This window comes from Oryzias latipes, chromosome 3 (genome assembly GCF_053564925.1).
Source record: "Oryzias latipes strain Hd-rR chromosome 3, Olatipes_Hd-rR_3.1".
Taxonomy (NCBI): Eukaryota; Metazoa; Chordata; class Actinopteri; order Beloniformes; family Adrianichthyidae; genus Oryzias; species Oryzias latipes.
In genome coordinates this window covers 6838985-6854505 of record NC_136239.1, presented here as the reverse complement: position 1 = coordinate 6854505, position 15521 = coordinate 6838985, and the positions used below count along the sequence as shown (strand labels likewise).

Below are 15521 nucleotides of genomic sequence, written 5' to 3'. Positions count from 1 at the left end.
GCTGCTGACCTCATGGGCAGGTCACGTGTCTCGTCCTACCTGCCAGGCCTCCTCCCTCGAGGTTTGCTGACTGTCTCTCTGGGCTCAGACGGACGGCCTTGTCGTCCACGTCCCCAACCAAAGATGTCTTATCATCCAGTGGGTATCGGTAAATGCTGTAACCATCAGCGCTGCTAATGCTGCTGTGCCGCAGCAGTGATGATGGTTGGTACACGGATGATCCTCTGGAGCAAACCAGTTCGGCTCGGTCCACTCCTGCCAGCTTCTCCAAAGCGTTCATCATCCGGTTGGAGAACTCCTCCAGCTGGGCCAGACGGATGTCCACCGTCTGTAGGGAGGCCTTCATGGAGTGCTCTCTCTCATTGACCTCCTCTAGACGCATGGCCATGTTCTCCACCCTGAACAAACAAGAGGCTCACATTAGGACAAGACTGAGAATCAACGTGGAGTCAGTTCATCTTTCATAGGACCAAACCAACAAACAGCTGTCAATGTCTCACAAGAAGAATCTTACCTTATTTGACCTTCAACATGTTTTCTGATATTGTTTATTGAAAAAAATTAAGAAAAAGTCAAATGAGAATCTGTATAAAAAACCTTTTCTACAGCATCCTGCTGGTTTTCTGCTCAAAAACACTGCACCTGTTTTCAGACCACAGTTTCACTGACCATCAGGTTACAGGAGGAGACTGTTAATCTAACCTGTCAGATGTGACGCGTATCCTCTCTTTTGTGGATGATTGATTTTCATCCTCTTTTCCTCTGAAGTATTCTTCCACACACTGCTCCTCAAACTCATGCAGACTCTTCAACTCCTCTGCGTTCAGCACCAGCTCTGAGGAAACACACAGAACTCAGCACTCCCTCCTTCAGATGTAAAAAGAAAATTCTAAAGCATAGAAAAGATGCAAGCAGCACAAACGATGCATTTCAACAAAACAATTGATCTTTCCAGCCATAGTTCTGTGATGGAGGTTATTTCATCTATACTTTCCTGCCCATACTAGACATTCTATGCCAGCAGATGAGTCTGAAACCTCACCAGCAGGTTTTTCTTTAGAAAGAAACTGACTAGTCTTGTAACTGAATGTGCAGCATTTGTGGTGCAAAAGAAGCAATATTCTTCTTAACTTTTCAAGCTTTTGTTCTTTATATAGAAAACCCAAAGTAGCTCTGGACATCACTAAACAAGAACAGATTAATGTGGACCTGAAAGCAATCAATTGTTTTTATGGAGAGCAGTCAGGAAGGAATGCCTGATCCGTAAGTTTATCTTCGATTTCATCAGGGGGCCATGATCAGATGATTGGGTTTCTCTGCCCCCTTTTTCTTTGCAGCTCCACCTTCTCTGTTGGTTTTTGTTCATCACACCTGGCTGTACCACCAACACCTGTTGCTTGACTCTCTGTCAGTGTACACAGTGTAAGCTGGGCTCTGCCAGAAACTCCTCCTCTCCTATGTAAATACCAATAAATTAATCAAAGTTCTAGTTTGTGTGTTGCTTTTTATTAAAGTTTCTATGTTTGGTTTTTCAATCTAATGTCTCTTTCTGCTAAATAAATATGGGTTAAACCCACTATTATGACCCAACCACTGTCTGATTCTGATGCATTTGGCTCACAAACCAGCAACTAACCATGAAAGGACAGATCTACTGTGCAAGTTAGACCAACAACTCCACAAACAAAATCTGTTTTCTTTTTTTCTCAAACTTTTCCTGTTAAACACCTGAGCAGATCAGATCTGAAGGCCTCTTGTGTTGAACAGATTTTACTGTAACAACAGGGGGTTATGAGTCTTCTGACACACAAAGTGTATATTTGTATAAGCCCCCAAAGTCTGTTTTCTGCTCCTCATTTTTTTTATTTGATTTTGATTTGAAAGGGTTTATTTCAAGCAATCAAATAATAATAATACACAAAAACAATACAATCAACAGTTATACATTCATACAATGACAAATCAATCACTTTAAGTTTTTTTAGAATGCAAAAAATAACTGAACCAAATTCCCGTTGACCATTGTCATGTGGAGTAATAACATCTGCTTTGAACAAGTCCCATTTTTTGTTGTAGTCTAAGGTTTTTCTTTTTCATCATTTTTTCATGGACTAGACTACTAAAGCTTCCAATTCTGCTTTTCATGAAAGCATTAGCTGTCTGTCAGTTCACTTTGTGCAAAACAGTTTGGTATTTTAACAATTCAAAGATCATAAGTGGTGGCAACAGAGAAGAAGCTAAATGCCAGCATTGTGTCATGGTCCCACAGTTTACATGCAGATCTGTCTGTATGCTCTGCTGGACATTTGTCACCTTACCAGGAGGGTTGGACTCCAGGTCATGAGGGCTGGCATCCTGCTGGTTTAGCAGAATGCAGCCCTACCTGCTGATGATTTTTGCCAAGAAGAAGCTTCAATGGCAGGTTTGTTTGAAAGCATGGAGGACACGTGTCCCTGAGACCTGGAGCTTTACACCTGTACTTTAGTCAGTTATGTACTACTTTTGTATGCACTTGAATAAGAATAACCTAATTGCAAATACAACAGTTGTTTGGTCATCTGTATACAGATACATCTGTATCTTTATATGTATTTAAGATTGAAAGTAATCTGAGCAGCCCTGGTTAGCATGGTCAAACACAGCATGAACCTGTGTCCTGCCCCTATAGGTCAGTGGCTTACGTAGTCTCCTCTCGCGCTCATCATGCTCCCCCTCCGGTCTTTGTCTGCAGCGACAGCAGAGTCGCTTCAGAACGATGTAGATGTGAGGGAGTATGATGAGGGGCGGCGGCAGGATGGGGCGGTCATGGAAGGTCATGATCAGCTGATAACGCTGGAACTTCCACACCTGGTTGGAGATGGACTTCACTTCAAAAAAGGTGTTGCTGTAGAGAAAGGGGCAGCAGAGGTTATGAGGGGGCTGAGTCTGTATTTGACCTGAAAAAACAACAATGAGTTTAAAGATTATGCGTTTTGGAAGAGGTTTCCCATTCCATCTGTTTTGATCCATTTCTGCACGATAACATGGGGCAGAGGGTGGAAGGACTTTTCCAGAATATTTGGATTAGTCATTCCCTGAAGATACTCAACAACTTCTACTAATTTCCACTGACTCACAGAGAAGATTTGATAGAAGAACCTATCTTTCCTTTCTGAGAAGAAGCAGACGAGTATTTTTCACAGCTTCTCTTAACAGCATTTAGGTTGTCCTGAGTTCTTCATCTGCCTGTGTTGTGTGTCTGCTGCTGCTAAATATTCAGTTAAGTTTAAGCTGAAACCTAGTTTCACATTTGTTTCTACAGGCAGTAGTTCCTAGTTTACTGGATGGCTATAAGTTTGGTTTCCTCTGTGTTTGCTAGTGTTGTAGTTTCTAAGCTGAAACATGCGCTTCATGACCAACCAGTTTCTCACCTGAGTTGGTTTAGATTGGTAACATTTCTTTGTCCGCATTGTGTTTGCGATTGAGTTGCATCAGTTTCTTTGCTCTTCCTTAAATTCTCTCAGACCCAACTGGTCTTTGCAGTGTGCAGTCTGAAACTCTCTTCTACAGATAGCTCCATTTGCTCAAGGGCACACACACACAGATGTATGTGTTCTGCATGTAACAGTCTGCTGTTAGGTAGTATTCATTTTATCATCAATTTTTTTAGAAATAATTCACATTGGAAAAATGCCGACTCCAAATACCAACATCTGCTTCTCAAAGATCATTGGGGATGTCTCTCCTGTTTGACTCAGTGATTACACACTTCAAGACTTGAGAGGATGTCTTCTGAAGACTGCTGTAGTGGGTGGGAGCTCTGAAAATGAGAACCGCCTGGTTCTCCCTCATCCTATTAAGAATTATGTAACCATAACCATAATGCTTTTGGCACTACATTGAACAATCTTTGGTGCATGGCATGGTGAGATGTCGGGTGTGAATGATTGGTTAGAAGTCAATGTACTGACTTGAAAACGGCGATGAGCAGGTTGACCAGCAGGATGTTGGCTACCAGAAGGTAACAGGCCATGATGGCAGGGGTGAGCCAGGCTCCTGGAATACAAGGAGGAAGCTTCTTCCCGTCTTCATCATACATGTTCTCTCCACATGGAGCTGTGGTAGAAACACATACAGACACAACTGACTCTTACTACCCATAAATTTTACTCTTGAAAAGCTGAAAGTGTATAAAACTCTGCAGTTTCTACACAGGTGACCAGAGTTTATCGTGAAGAACCCTTTTTGAAGGTGGCAACAAAACAGCCACTTGCTTAGCAATGGTTTAGATTGGAGTAAACATTCACTTGACAGCTGGGCTCTGAGATTCAAGTCATAAAAAGAAGTTGGACTCTAATCCAGTCTGGTTTGCTCAGTTTGGTTTACTTAGAGACCCCAAGTTCAGTTGCCATGTGTTAGGAACCGCTCCAGTGAATGAGAAATTGGATTCTCTGTATGCCTGGATTAGGACAGGGCTCTTCTTGTGGTTATGACTTGCAGCCCAAAAAGGTGGGTACGGAGTAGCCCACCTTCTTGGAGTCTCCAGAAGAGGCAACAGACAGTGATTCAACTGAGGTTTTGATTGAGAGACTTGGGCAACAACAGTGATACCTGACAGGGTGTGATCGAGAGGAACAGCCTTGCTGATCTGAACCCCACTGGTGTTTTTCTACTGGGGTTCTGGGCCAGCCACAGTTTATCCTTAACAAACACCATGTCCAAGCATGAGGGTGTCTATCAGTGCACATAGTGCCAAGTCACCCTAGACAAGAGGTCAACGATAGACTTTATAGTCATTTTAGGTTACGTTTGGCTGTGTGTCTTTGGAGACTCAGGTAAAATGGAGTGCGGAACTGTCAACCAATCACTATCCAGTGGAGATAGTGATTGGTTGAGGAGAAGACCTGAGAGGCTTAGCAGGCCAAAAGATAATGAGAAAGTTGGGAATGTCTAGCTGAGCTAACTGTCAGAAGAGTTTCTCATATGGGAAGGAGTAACTGTCAAAAAAAAAGAAAAAAACGTAGAGACAAATTTGTGCAAAAAATAATATTTTAAGCACAATTTTGCTAAAAATATAAGTCACACATTTTGTTTTGAGTATAACATGTCTGTTTTGAATTTTCCCTCATCTTGAATATTTGAAATTTCCCCCATCACCTTCCTGTCAAAAAGTCACAGGCAGATATATCCAGTCCCAAAACAGCAATACAACTAAGTGCCCATCCCTATGGAGGCTCTCCAATTTAGGAGAGAACGAATAAACTGATTGCAGAGCACTTTGAAAACGATCCTTAACAACAAGCAACTGATTTTGGAGAATTCATTTACCAAAAACCACAACCTTATCAAAAGATTCAGTGTGTCAGTGACTGTTTGCAAGTAGGAGAAGATGCTGCACTGTGGTGAACAAAGGTTTCACACCTTTTAAGGTCTCGAAAGGTCTCATAACATGAATTACCCAGAATCCAGGTGGAATAATTTCTTTGATTCTTTTTCTTTTTTAAGAACACTGGAAATGTGAGCTTTCTGGAAGTCACTGCCTTATTTGTACAGCAGGATGTTTAAAACCACAGAAGGACAGAGATCAATGTTTGGTTCAGAGGTCAACATGGGCTGCTGCTGTCACACCAACATACTGACATTAACTGTGTACTCGGTACTCACGGTTGATTTCCATGGCATAAACTGGCCATCAGCAGCAGAGTGAATGCAGACAGAAAACAGTCCATCAGAGAAGGGCCTTACAACCAGACGTTCACTGTTCACAGCACAAATGTGAAAAAAGTTTAGTTCATGGTTGCTTTTAAAGTGAAAACTTCATGATCTGAAAGTAAAGATCAAACAGGAACAAAACAAAGGGAGAGACGAACAAGTAAGGGTTAATGGCCGGCGAAGTGTATATTATCAAAAATCAACGGATGGATGCTGTGCAAACTTGAACTTTCTGACGCGAAGTGCGTTAATTTCTGATAATGCACACTTTGAAGGCCATTATCCCACTTACATATACCATGGTCACTTACAAAATAAATAAATATTCAATCAGTTTTTATTACTTTATTCTTGTTATTTTTCAGTTCAGGTCGCCTTTTACACAAAAAGCGGACTATTTGTTACGTTGTCATGTTACCGTGACTGTTGACTGTTGATCCGTTTAAGCATTTCCAAGCATTTCTCTAGAAACCTGCGCACTGAGCATCAACCCCTTCCAACCAACGAAAACTAGCGGGTCTTCACATTGTGATGTAGATAAGTAAGAAAAGCCCCTTCCAGGAAGAGTCTGCACAGCCAGCACCATCCCTAGGCTAACACTCACACACTTTCTCCTTGAAGCTAGAGGTGATCGGCAACACTTTCTTTTTATATGAACAATTTGCACATCTAAATGGGCGGCACCCAAAATGAGAGAAGGGCGGAGCCTCAGTGATTCAGTCGTCTTACTTTCGGGTTGGAAAAGAACTCATGAGTATATTTAACTAAAGAAATGTTACTTTATTGTGCCACAGGTAATATCTTATCATACACACGGATATTGTTTACTACAAAATGCTTAAGAAGTGCCTGTTTTAGGCCCTTTAAAGGGAACATAAAACCTTTTTTGGAAATAGTTATATTTTATGGATTTAATGTATGACGTCTACTGTATGTATAAAGGTCTGTCTATCTTCCCATCCATCCATCCATCCATCCATCCATCCATCCATCCATCCATCCATCCATCCATCCATCTATATATCTATGTCTATATCTATCTCTCTCTCTCTCTATCTATCTCTCTCTCCCTCTCTCTCTATCTATCTGTATGTATGTATTTTTCGAAGCACCAGTGATCTTTGATTTATTTCCCACCTTGGTTCTATATTTGTATTTCTGTAAAAGAAATCCACTGTGAGCATGTATAGCCAGTCCAACTCTTTTAGAAAGTTAAAGCCTCAGGCTTTTGAGTCATTTTGAATAATTGAGAATTGAGTTCCTGTTAAAGTTACTTTCAATTTAATTACTCCTTTAGAATGTGAAACTTTTCAAAAACATATGATATACTTGCTTCCATTCGGTGCCAAAAGGATTTCTACCAGCTCAGGTGTTTTGCTATAATACTATCTAATAACTGCATGTTTTCTCCTAACAACCAGTAGGGGTCGAACAATCATCTGTGTTCATTTATAGAGAGATTAAATGTGGTACAATGTGGGCATTTTGGATAAATCTTTTATTCAAATTTAGACTTCAAGCTGCAGATTAAGAGAATTTTAAATATTACCAAATTCAATTAGTCAAACTTCAGGTTTATAAGAGCTATATTTACCATTTTTACTCAGATCTTTGAAACCTCTCTTCAAGAAAACACTGAACCGTATTGACTGATGGTCAATTCATGATCGGTACTCTAATATTGTAAGTATGCTATTTTGAGAGTTACCAAGTGTTTCTCAATTCTTCATTCATTTTTAAAGCTTTAAATGGTCCATATTAGAAACTGGTATTTATTCAGTTGTTGAGGAGCTCCCTAAAACTGGTTAAAAATCATCAGTACTGCACAGACATGTATAATATTTATGTCCAGACTGAGGACTGAGTTATAATATTGTATAGGACTCCTGTGTAAAAGTTACTGTTCTGTGCTGTTCTTGTGTTTTTATGTGAGTCATTCCCATTCTCTAATGACTTGTCTGACTTGCCTTAGGACAACACATGAAAATTAGCTAGTTAGCTAAAAATGGCTAATTTGCATTAAGGCTTATGCTGACATGTTGATTCATGTGCCCTGCCTCAATTTGAAATCATTAATTTTGTTAAAAAAGCAACTCTTACTGCCCCTGAATGGTGGAGACAAGAGGAATACTCCAAGTTTAAAAAGGTTAAGACAGCACAAGAACAAAAGGACAGAGAGGATAGGTGAAGGGAAGGATGAGGACCAACTAGTGTCTTACTATGTACGCAAGTCTTACGATCTATGGAGTCTGCAAACACCTCTCCGTAGATCATCCAGTACGGCATATAGAAGATGTTGCGAGCCAGTCTCCACGTGGGCTCCTCGTCCGGATGGAGGATGGCCTGGCGAGCTACACCAAAGCTCATTAACACCACCAGCATGATAACCACGAAGTACAACATGTCTATCATCTGGAGACACACAGGAGACACAGACCACTGAGCTCTGTGCATTGCAGTTGCTGCAAGAGCTCTGAGAAAGCAGATCCACTGCAGACAGCTGTTTCTTAGACAGTGGAATAAATGTTTCAGCTGTATCCTACCATCTTTCCAATCATCATGACGTAGGGCCCCAGGTATTTATTGACTCCAAAGATGTCAAGGACTCTAATGTACCAGAAGATGATGTCAACGCAGTAGATGACACGTCCATAGCCCATGTAGGGCTCTCTCTGCACCCGAAGCAGGAGGCCCAGTAGGAAGGCCGAGATGGCCACCAGGTCTGTAATGTTCCAGTAATCCTCTAACCAAACAATAAACTTCTGCCTCAGCTTCCCCGGCTCAGACATCAGGATCTGCCATCAGAGGGTGGGGTAGGAGGTGTGTGTCAGACAAAAGACAAATCTTTAAAAACAATGCATCTTGTTACCAAAACAGCTTTCGTGTAATTTGTTAATATTTTGCATCTTTTAAAGAATTGTTCAGTCACGATAAGAGTTTAGAGAGATTTGTGAACTAGCGGTTTAACTTTGAGATTATGAAATCATATGTTCATCTCAGTTTTTGGGTCATTCCTGAGGCCCTGAAAACAAAGGGGCAAGGGTCTTTGGTGGTAAGTGTTAGTCTGTGGGTTAAATCGGCAAACTCTACAGTCACTGAATCTTTATACATGTAGAAGAGGCTCTTCCAGCTTAATAACTCAAGCTAATGTTTTTCATAGACAAGAGGAATCATTCTTTGCAACAAATCTAAGGCTGCATTCAAAGTGAATGCTATTGGCATATTGCGGCGTCCAGTTTCAATAATAAGTTAATGTACAGAAGCAATCACAGGTCCTGCGGCACATCTTGAGTGTCAGGTGTGGCACAAGGGTCTGGCAGCAGTGAGTTTCAGGTGTCACAGTACGTTTTGGGTTTTGATCGTTCTCCTTCTGAACTTTATGATTTCTGTGTAGATTTTCAGTCATCCACGTCATGATAAAATGAAAAGTTCTTAAAAGAATTCAACTGGAGAAAATTTCTGGTTTGAAAACAAGATATTTTGTCCCGTTAAAATGTTTTTTTTTACTTTTTATTTTGACCTTCATGATATCAGAGTGAAGTACCGCTGAAAGCAGCCATCATTCAGACACAGATTCTACAGTAAAAAGTGAACCTCACTGTACTGGGATAGTTTCTGGCTGTGTCCACATTCCCTAGCTTATCCCTACCTACTAAAATGTGATAACCATCCCTCCCTCCCTCCATCCATCCATCTTCTTCCGCTTATCTGGAACCAGTTCGTGGAGGCAGCAGTCTAAGCAAAAATGCTCAAATTTCCTTCTCCCCGCCCCCTTCACCCAGCTCCTCTGGGGGGACCCCGTAGCAATTCCCAGGCCAACTCAGAGACTTAGTCTCTCCAGGGTGTCCTGGGTCTTCCCCGGGGCCTCTCTCCAGTGGGACATGCCCAAACCACCTCCCCAGGGAGGTGTTCGGGAGGCATCGGAATCAGATGTCTGAGCCACATCAACTGGCTCCTCTCCATCCTCTCATCCCAGCCCCCTCACACTCAGCTGCAACTGCCTCAATGCATGCTGGAGGTCCTGCATTGATGAAGCCAACAGAACAACATCATCTGCATAGAGCAGAGAGGAAATCATGTGGTCCATAAACCAGACCCCCCTCCATCCCCTGGCTGGGCCAAGAAATTCTGTCCACAAAAACTATGAATAGCACCGGTGATAAAGGGCAGCCCAACATGCACCGGGAACAGGACTGACTTACTGCCGGCCATGTGAACCGAGCTCCTGCTCCGCTCATACAGAGACCTGACTACCATCTGTGAGCTTCCATGGACCCCATGCTCCAAGAGCACCCTCCACAGGACACCAAGGGGTACGTGGTCAAATGTCCTTTCCATAATCCACAAAGCCCATGGACTGGATGAGCTAACTCCTACAAACCCTCCAGTACCCTAAAGAGGGTGTAGTGCTGGTCCACTGAAAAGACTCTAGATAACGTGCAGGACTATCTAATGCCCTGGATTTTAAGACCAAATTAGACACCATGCTTACTACTTTTTTATTTTTAAAAAAAGGCCAGATAAGACGTCACTGATTTTCTCAAGTAAAAGGTAATAAATATGAATATTTTTTCACATAAAAAAAAAATTGTTTAATCGCAATGCATTGTGGTCTATATTTGCTAATCTAGTGTGAATCAATGTACACTAGATTTTTGCAGAGACTTCTGGGAAATTTCTAGGTCACTGGATTTTGGAATTGTAGATCTATATAGAACACTATGCAGTGAGTAGTGAAGGAATTCAGACATAAACTCTGAATGATTTTTATGATCCCAGACATGGAGACGTGCTCACGACACCTTTGGAGATCTCTCAATGTCATCCATGTCTTTCATACATTGTAAATGAGATATAAAGATAACCAGCAAACGCTTCCACGTAGCAATGAGGCTAAAAACAATGACAGTAGCTCCTCCCACAGACGGGAGTGTTGAGTTTGTGAACTAATTTTTGGACAAATGTTGATCAGCAAACTTGACGAGCGTCGATACAGAGGCAGCACATACAAATTTGATGTGCAAATCGCATTGAGTAAAAACACAGCTTTAGATTTTTGTTAGGTTGGGGAAGCAGCTTTCTTTCAGTTATTATTTTTGGGAGTGTTTTTTGTTGACTTTAACCCACATGTAGCTTATGGGGCTTTGGCAATTAACACAAATTTTTTTCCAGCATTTCACTATAAAACATTAGAATATGTTTTACCGGTAGTTGGTTTTTCATGATAAACACGTGCAAATGTTTGCCTTTCAGGTAGAAACCATGCTAAAAATGAGTATTTTTCCTCTCTTTACTGAAATAAAATTAGTTTAAAGGATTTAGTGAGAAGATGAAGGTCAGGTGTTTGTGGCGTTTACCTGTCTAACTTTCTCCAGACCCAGCGTGATGATGTAAGAGATAACAATCCACTCCTGCAGACAGGGCAAGCGCTCCATCTTCACCAGGATGATGTAATTATACAGCATGAGGTACACCAGGTAGGAGATCTGGTTCACAGAGTCACTGATTACTGTCCATCACATGGTTCAGTCACTCACCTTCATCACATCACCTTAAAAAAGCATAAGCTACAGCAGGGCTCTTAAAGACACAGCGAGACTGCCAAAACTGAAAAACATTCATAAATATAATAAAAAGAAAACTGAAGAGTCTGTAGCAGCTGTGCAAAAAAGAAGTTTGTATTAAAGCCCAGTTTGCCTGTTTGTGCTACACAGCACTTGAAAATGCAACTGACAAAGCTTATAAGACATTCAGTAAAAAAATCAGTTGCATTAATTGTCTAAAGCTCTCTCCGGAGTTCTTCTGTAGAGGTTTTTGAACTAGCAGGATTATTCTGCAAACTAAAAACAGACAAAAAAATGTCCTGTAGCATCAAACAAACTGAAATTAAAGCTCAGTTCATTGCTCTGCCGGTTGCTCATTGGTCTGAGATGCTTAAATACTTGAATTAAATAAAGGTTTTCATCAATGAGATGACTCCTTTGTAATGATTTGTTTATCTTTATCAAAGACACAAGAACTTCCATTCTCAGGCTTTCAACTCACAGCAACGGTTGCATTGTGGGATTTGTAGTGTATTGGCAGCAGTTATTGAACATTCTGTCACAGGTCAAGCCTGGCCTGCGCGTGCCAAGCTTGACATGGTTACGCTACAGCAGCTTTTAGGTGATGAATGTCTGTGAAAAGGGCCTCAGACATGGATGATGTGCTTCTTTGTTTTACCATAACACTCTAAATCATCTTCTTATAGATACAGAATCACAATAAGAGGGGAACCCCGACAATTCTCCACTTGTTACTTCTTTGTCCTGTGCAGCAGCGCTAAAGCATTTGATCTGGGCCTTCAGTCTTTTGACGAACTAAGAAGTTTGTAAAATTGAACAAAAGAGTGGAGTTTCTCTTGACTTGATTCATTTTCCTAGCTGAACACTGAAACTGCAATTCTGCAAACAGCAGTCTGCTTTGACAGAAAGAAACGCTGTGAATATCAAACTTTGATTAACTGTCATGTGGATGAATAATGAGGTAATCAAGGTTAATCCCTATCAGCTGCTTCACCCAGCTAAAACTATTTGAACTGATGTTTCAGGACTTTGATTCATTTACAAATGAGTTCTTGGACACAGAATAATGACAGTGAGAAAATAGAAACCAGAGAAATATTCTGCCCATTAATGGGAGTCAAAGAGCTTAAGTACAGCTCAGCAACAATACAGGTTGTGGTGCAAACAATGTTCTCCAGCACCTCCAGAATACTATGCAGCTGTTTGCTTAGAAAAATATTAATATAATAAATTATTAATATTATTGTGACCCAAACTGTTCTCATACTGAGGAGGTCAAACCCTGTGGATCTGTGGAAACATTCAGAACTCCTGCACAACCCTTTGTGAGGGTCTCCTCAGAGAGCATGTGTCTGTTCTTTACCCATCATCTTTGCAAACTGCTCAGGAACATTTTAGAAAAGGAAAATGAAACCATCACACCCAGCCCTAAATCTTTAAGATCAAGCCTTGATGCATGTTGTTAAGATGAAAATGTACTTGCCGTGTTGAACCAGAATTTGGTGAAGGGAGCATTGTAGAACTCGTAGATCTTTCTGCCAATAGGAACCCTCTGGTGCTTGTGGTTTTCCTCATCTCCTTTCTTTGACACAGTGTCAGCATTTGACATAGCGTCCTGGGAGAAACCACGCGTCAGCCATACTACTTTAAAAACCTCTGTGTCCTTGTTTTGTACCTTGCTAGCTTTGTTGTCGTCTTTATTATTTCCATCAGAACTGTCTTTGGATGAATGATGGGAAGCTTCATCCCCGAGACGGAACTCTAGAAGTGGGATGGCAGGAGGGAAAATGATCCCTATAATGACCTGGAGCGGAGACGAGGGGTAGGTTTAATACAGCCCCATTGGGGCACTTCCTGTTTAAAAGACACTAACAAATACAGAACTTTACCAAGAAGGTAAAGTACCTTGAGGCTGTTGCTTTTTCCCATCCGCAGGCAGCCCATCCACATGTCAGTGAGCAGCATCTGACTGCAGGTGTGGGCGATAAAGTCTCTGTGTTTGGCAGCCACAGCCAGCTTCAGGCAGGTGGAGTTACTCCAGTTTTTCAGCTCATACGTCAGGAGCTTCATGGCCACCTGCTCATCATGCTTGTATGACTGGTCCAACAGCTCGTAGGCCAGCAGACCAAACTCCCTGCACAGAATGACAGCAGTAGCTGCTGCTGATTACTCTGGAAAGCTCAAAACAAGACAGCTTGAGGAGTAGGATGTGGAAAATTGAAAGTGAGCTGAAGTTCTGAAACAGTCTCTCACAGGATGCTTCTGAGAAAATGTTAGATTTGAGAACTACTGACAGATAATTTTCAAAGTCAAAAATGAACAAATGGTTGATGAAAATGCCCTTTCTGATTCTTCATTGCTTGATTTTCAGATCTTATAGCACAGAAATATGACCCTGGTTATGCATGAGAGCAGTTTTAATTGACAGTTTATGGAACTAAAGTTGCCCGATGCCTGAAAAAATTTCCTCTTCCTTCTTGGTGAATCATTTTGATCAAACTGTTGTAAAGAAAATATTTTGTTAAGCTAAATGAAGCACATCTGACTCCATGAGTGAGGAGATCAAAAAGCAAAATATCCTTTTTTGTCACTATGAGCTTCTAAAGCATAAGAACAATGATTGTTTGTTTGTTTTTCCAAGGAAGACTTTAAATACATAAGTCTGAATGTTTTAAACAAAGGAAATGATAGTTTGTAACCCCTCACAACGGCTGTGGTACTGTAGAGAAAAGAGGGAGCAATCCTATGTGGGCTTTGGTTTTCTGTGGAAAAATGCGTTTTGCAGAGCTACTGTCAGGCGTTGAGGCTACCAGAAGATGCGGATGAATGGAGTTTATAATCAGATGTCAGTAAATTTCGTTTAACAATTTGGTTGTCTCCATACATACAACCAACTACGGCTCACCAAGCTCCAGCTGGGGACGAGACACCCCTGAATAAACAGATCCTGTGGTTTCTTTGTCTTTTTGGTCGGAAGAATACAGAAAAACTGGTCTCTGATGTTTTGCTCACTCCTGGTGTTGACTTGACCCTCAAATTAAAGGTTTTTACTGCTCCCATTGTTGTTGCCAAGAACTGAATGTTTTGTTCTGCGATCAGATGGCTTATGATCTCTCCGGAGAAGTGGCGAGATCTCTTTCCCTTCATGGCAGTAGTAAATCACACTACTACCATGAAAGGCGTAGCAGTCTTTTTGGTGTCTGTTTTTAGAATGCAACTGGAAGGGGTGTGGACTTCAAACAAACTCACTCCTGATTAGGCGAAAGTAGATGCCATAGAAACGTTGATTCAGACCAATTCGGACTAATCACCGTCATCTGGCTCCAATCTGGAAATGTCCACAATGCGGAAAAATGGCGACTGATTTAGCTTCCCCTGCTGGAGCCGGTAAAAAAGTTTTTTTTTTTTTTTTTTTTTTTTTTAAACCTTGTCCTGTCCAACAGCTGGGCAAACAGATGAGAGCTGAGGGCCTCTTGTGTTGGACATATTTTACTTTAACAAGAGGGGTTATTAATCTTCAGACAAACCAAAGGTATGTCTGAATAAACCCCTTTTGTAATTGAGGCCAAACTTTATTAATTTCAAACATGTTTGAAGATCTTTGGTGTTGGACCGGACGGAAAAGGAAAGAGGGGAAGAAGATAGAGGGACGTTAGAGAGAGGGGGGGAAGGAGGGTGATAGTAGGAGGGGAAGGGGGATAAGACCATGAAGCAGCATAAAGCAACAAGTTTACTGGTTGTTAATCACCATGGTAAGGCTCAAATGCAGTACAAAAAGGGCGGAGCCTGTCCACACACACACTCAAGTGTTATAAACACTGCTAGCTGCAAAAATGTCCATCTGTCGACATGTACACAAAACAGATAGTGCTCACACGCATACTTATGCCTTAAAACCAACTAGTGTGAAACATTTCAGTGATTCAGTCACGCAAACCGCCAGTGCAAAGGTGAGCCAACACCCGTGCTCAGGTGAGTGCTCATGTTCTTCTAAAATGGATGGTGGAATGTGTAAAGAAGGAGGGAGAGCGCCCAGCCATCCCCACCCCAAGACCCCCACCGCAGCAGCAGCGGCAGCCGGAATCCCCCCCACGCCACACGGAAACCGGCAGGAAAAACCGCCGCCCGGGCGACCAAGCCCGCCACCCAGGCCAGGGCCAGCAGGACCGCCGCAAGGCCCCCAGAGCCAGAGAGCAGGGAGGCACGGAGGGAAAGAGAGGGCCGCCCCAGCCCAACCAGGAGAACAGCCCCCCCGCTGCGCTGGGA

The 15521-nt window shown here is 41.9% G+C and overlaps 2 protein-coding genes across 8 annotated transcripts in view; one reads left to right on the top strand and one right to left on the bottom strand.

The window, feature by feature from the left end:
- galr1b (galanin receptor 1b) overlaps positions 1 to 125 on the top strand; it is a 29314-nt gene extending 29189 nt beyond the window's left edge. The window contains exon 4 of the mRNA XM_078944184.1: positions 1 to 125. Coding sequence (XP_078800310.1) covers positions 1 to 8 — 8 coding nt within the window. The 3' untranslated portion in view covers positions 9 to 125.
- LOC101175302 (transient receptor potential cation channel subfamily M member 1) overlaps positions 1 to 15521 on the bottom strand; it is a 51311-nt gene that overhangs the window by 2596 nt on the left and 33194 nt on the right. The window contains exons 17-27 of one of the 7 annotated variants that reach the window (XR_013654790.1): positions 13161 to 13389; positions 12931 to 13059; positions 12739 to 12870; positions 11049 to 11177; positions 8235 to 8486; positions 7929 to 8103; positions 5644 to 5737; positions 3951 to 4095; positions 2682 to 2884; positions 703 to 835; positions 40 to 398 (exon numbers count right to left, since the gene is read on the bottom strand). Coding sequence is in view for 4 of the 7 variants with exons in the window: in XM_078944180.1 (XP_078800306.1) it covers positions 40 to 398; positions 703 to 835; positions 2682 to 2884; positions 3951 to 4095; positions 5644 to 5664; positions 7911 to 8103; positions 8235 to 8486; positions 11049 to 11177; positions 12739 to 13059; positions 13161 to 13389 (1985 nt within the window). In the remaining 3 variants the exon portion in view is untranslated. Of the gene's footprint in view, positions 1 to 39; positions 399 to 702; positions 836 to 2681; positions 2885 to 3950; positions 4096 to 5643; positions 5738 to 7910; positions 8104 to 8234; positions 8487 to 11048; positions 11178 to 12738; positions 13060 to 13160; positions 13390 to 15521 lie in introns of all 7 variants that reach the window. The other 6 variants (XM_078944182.1, XM_011487102.3, XR_013654788.1 and 3 more) reach the window with 6 other exon arrangements.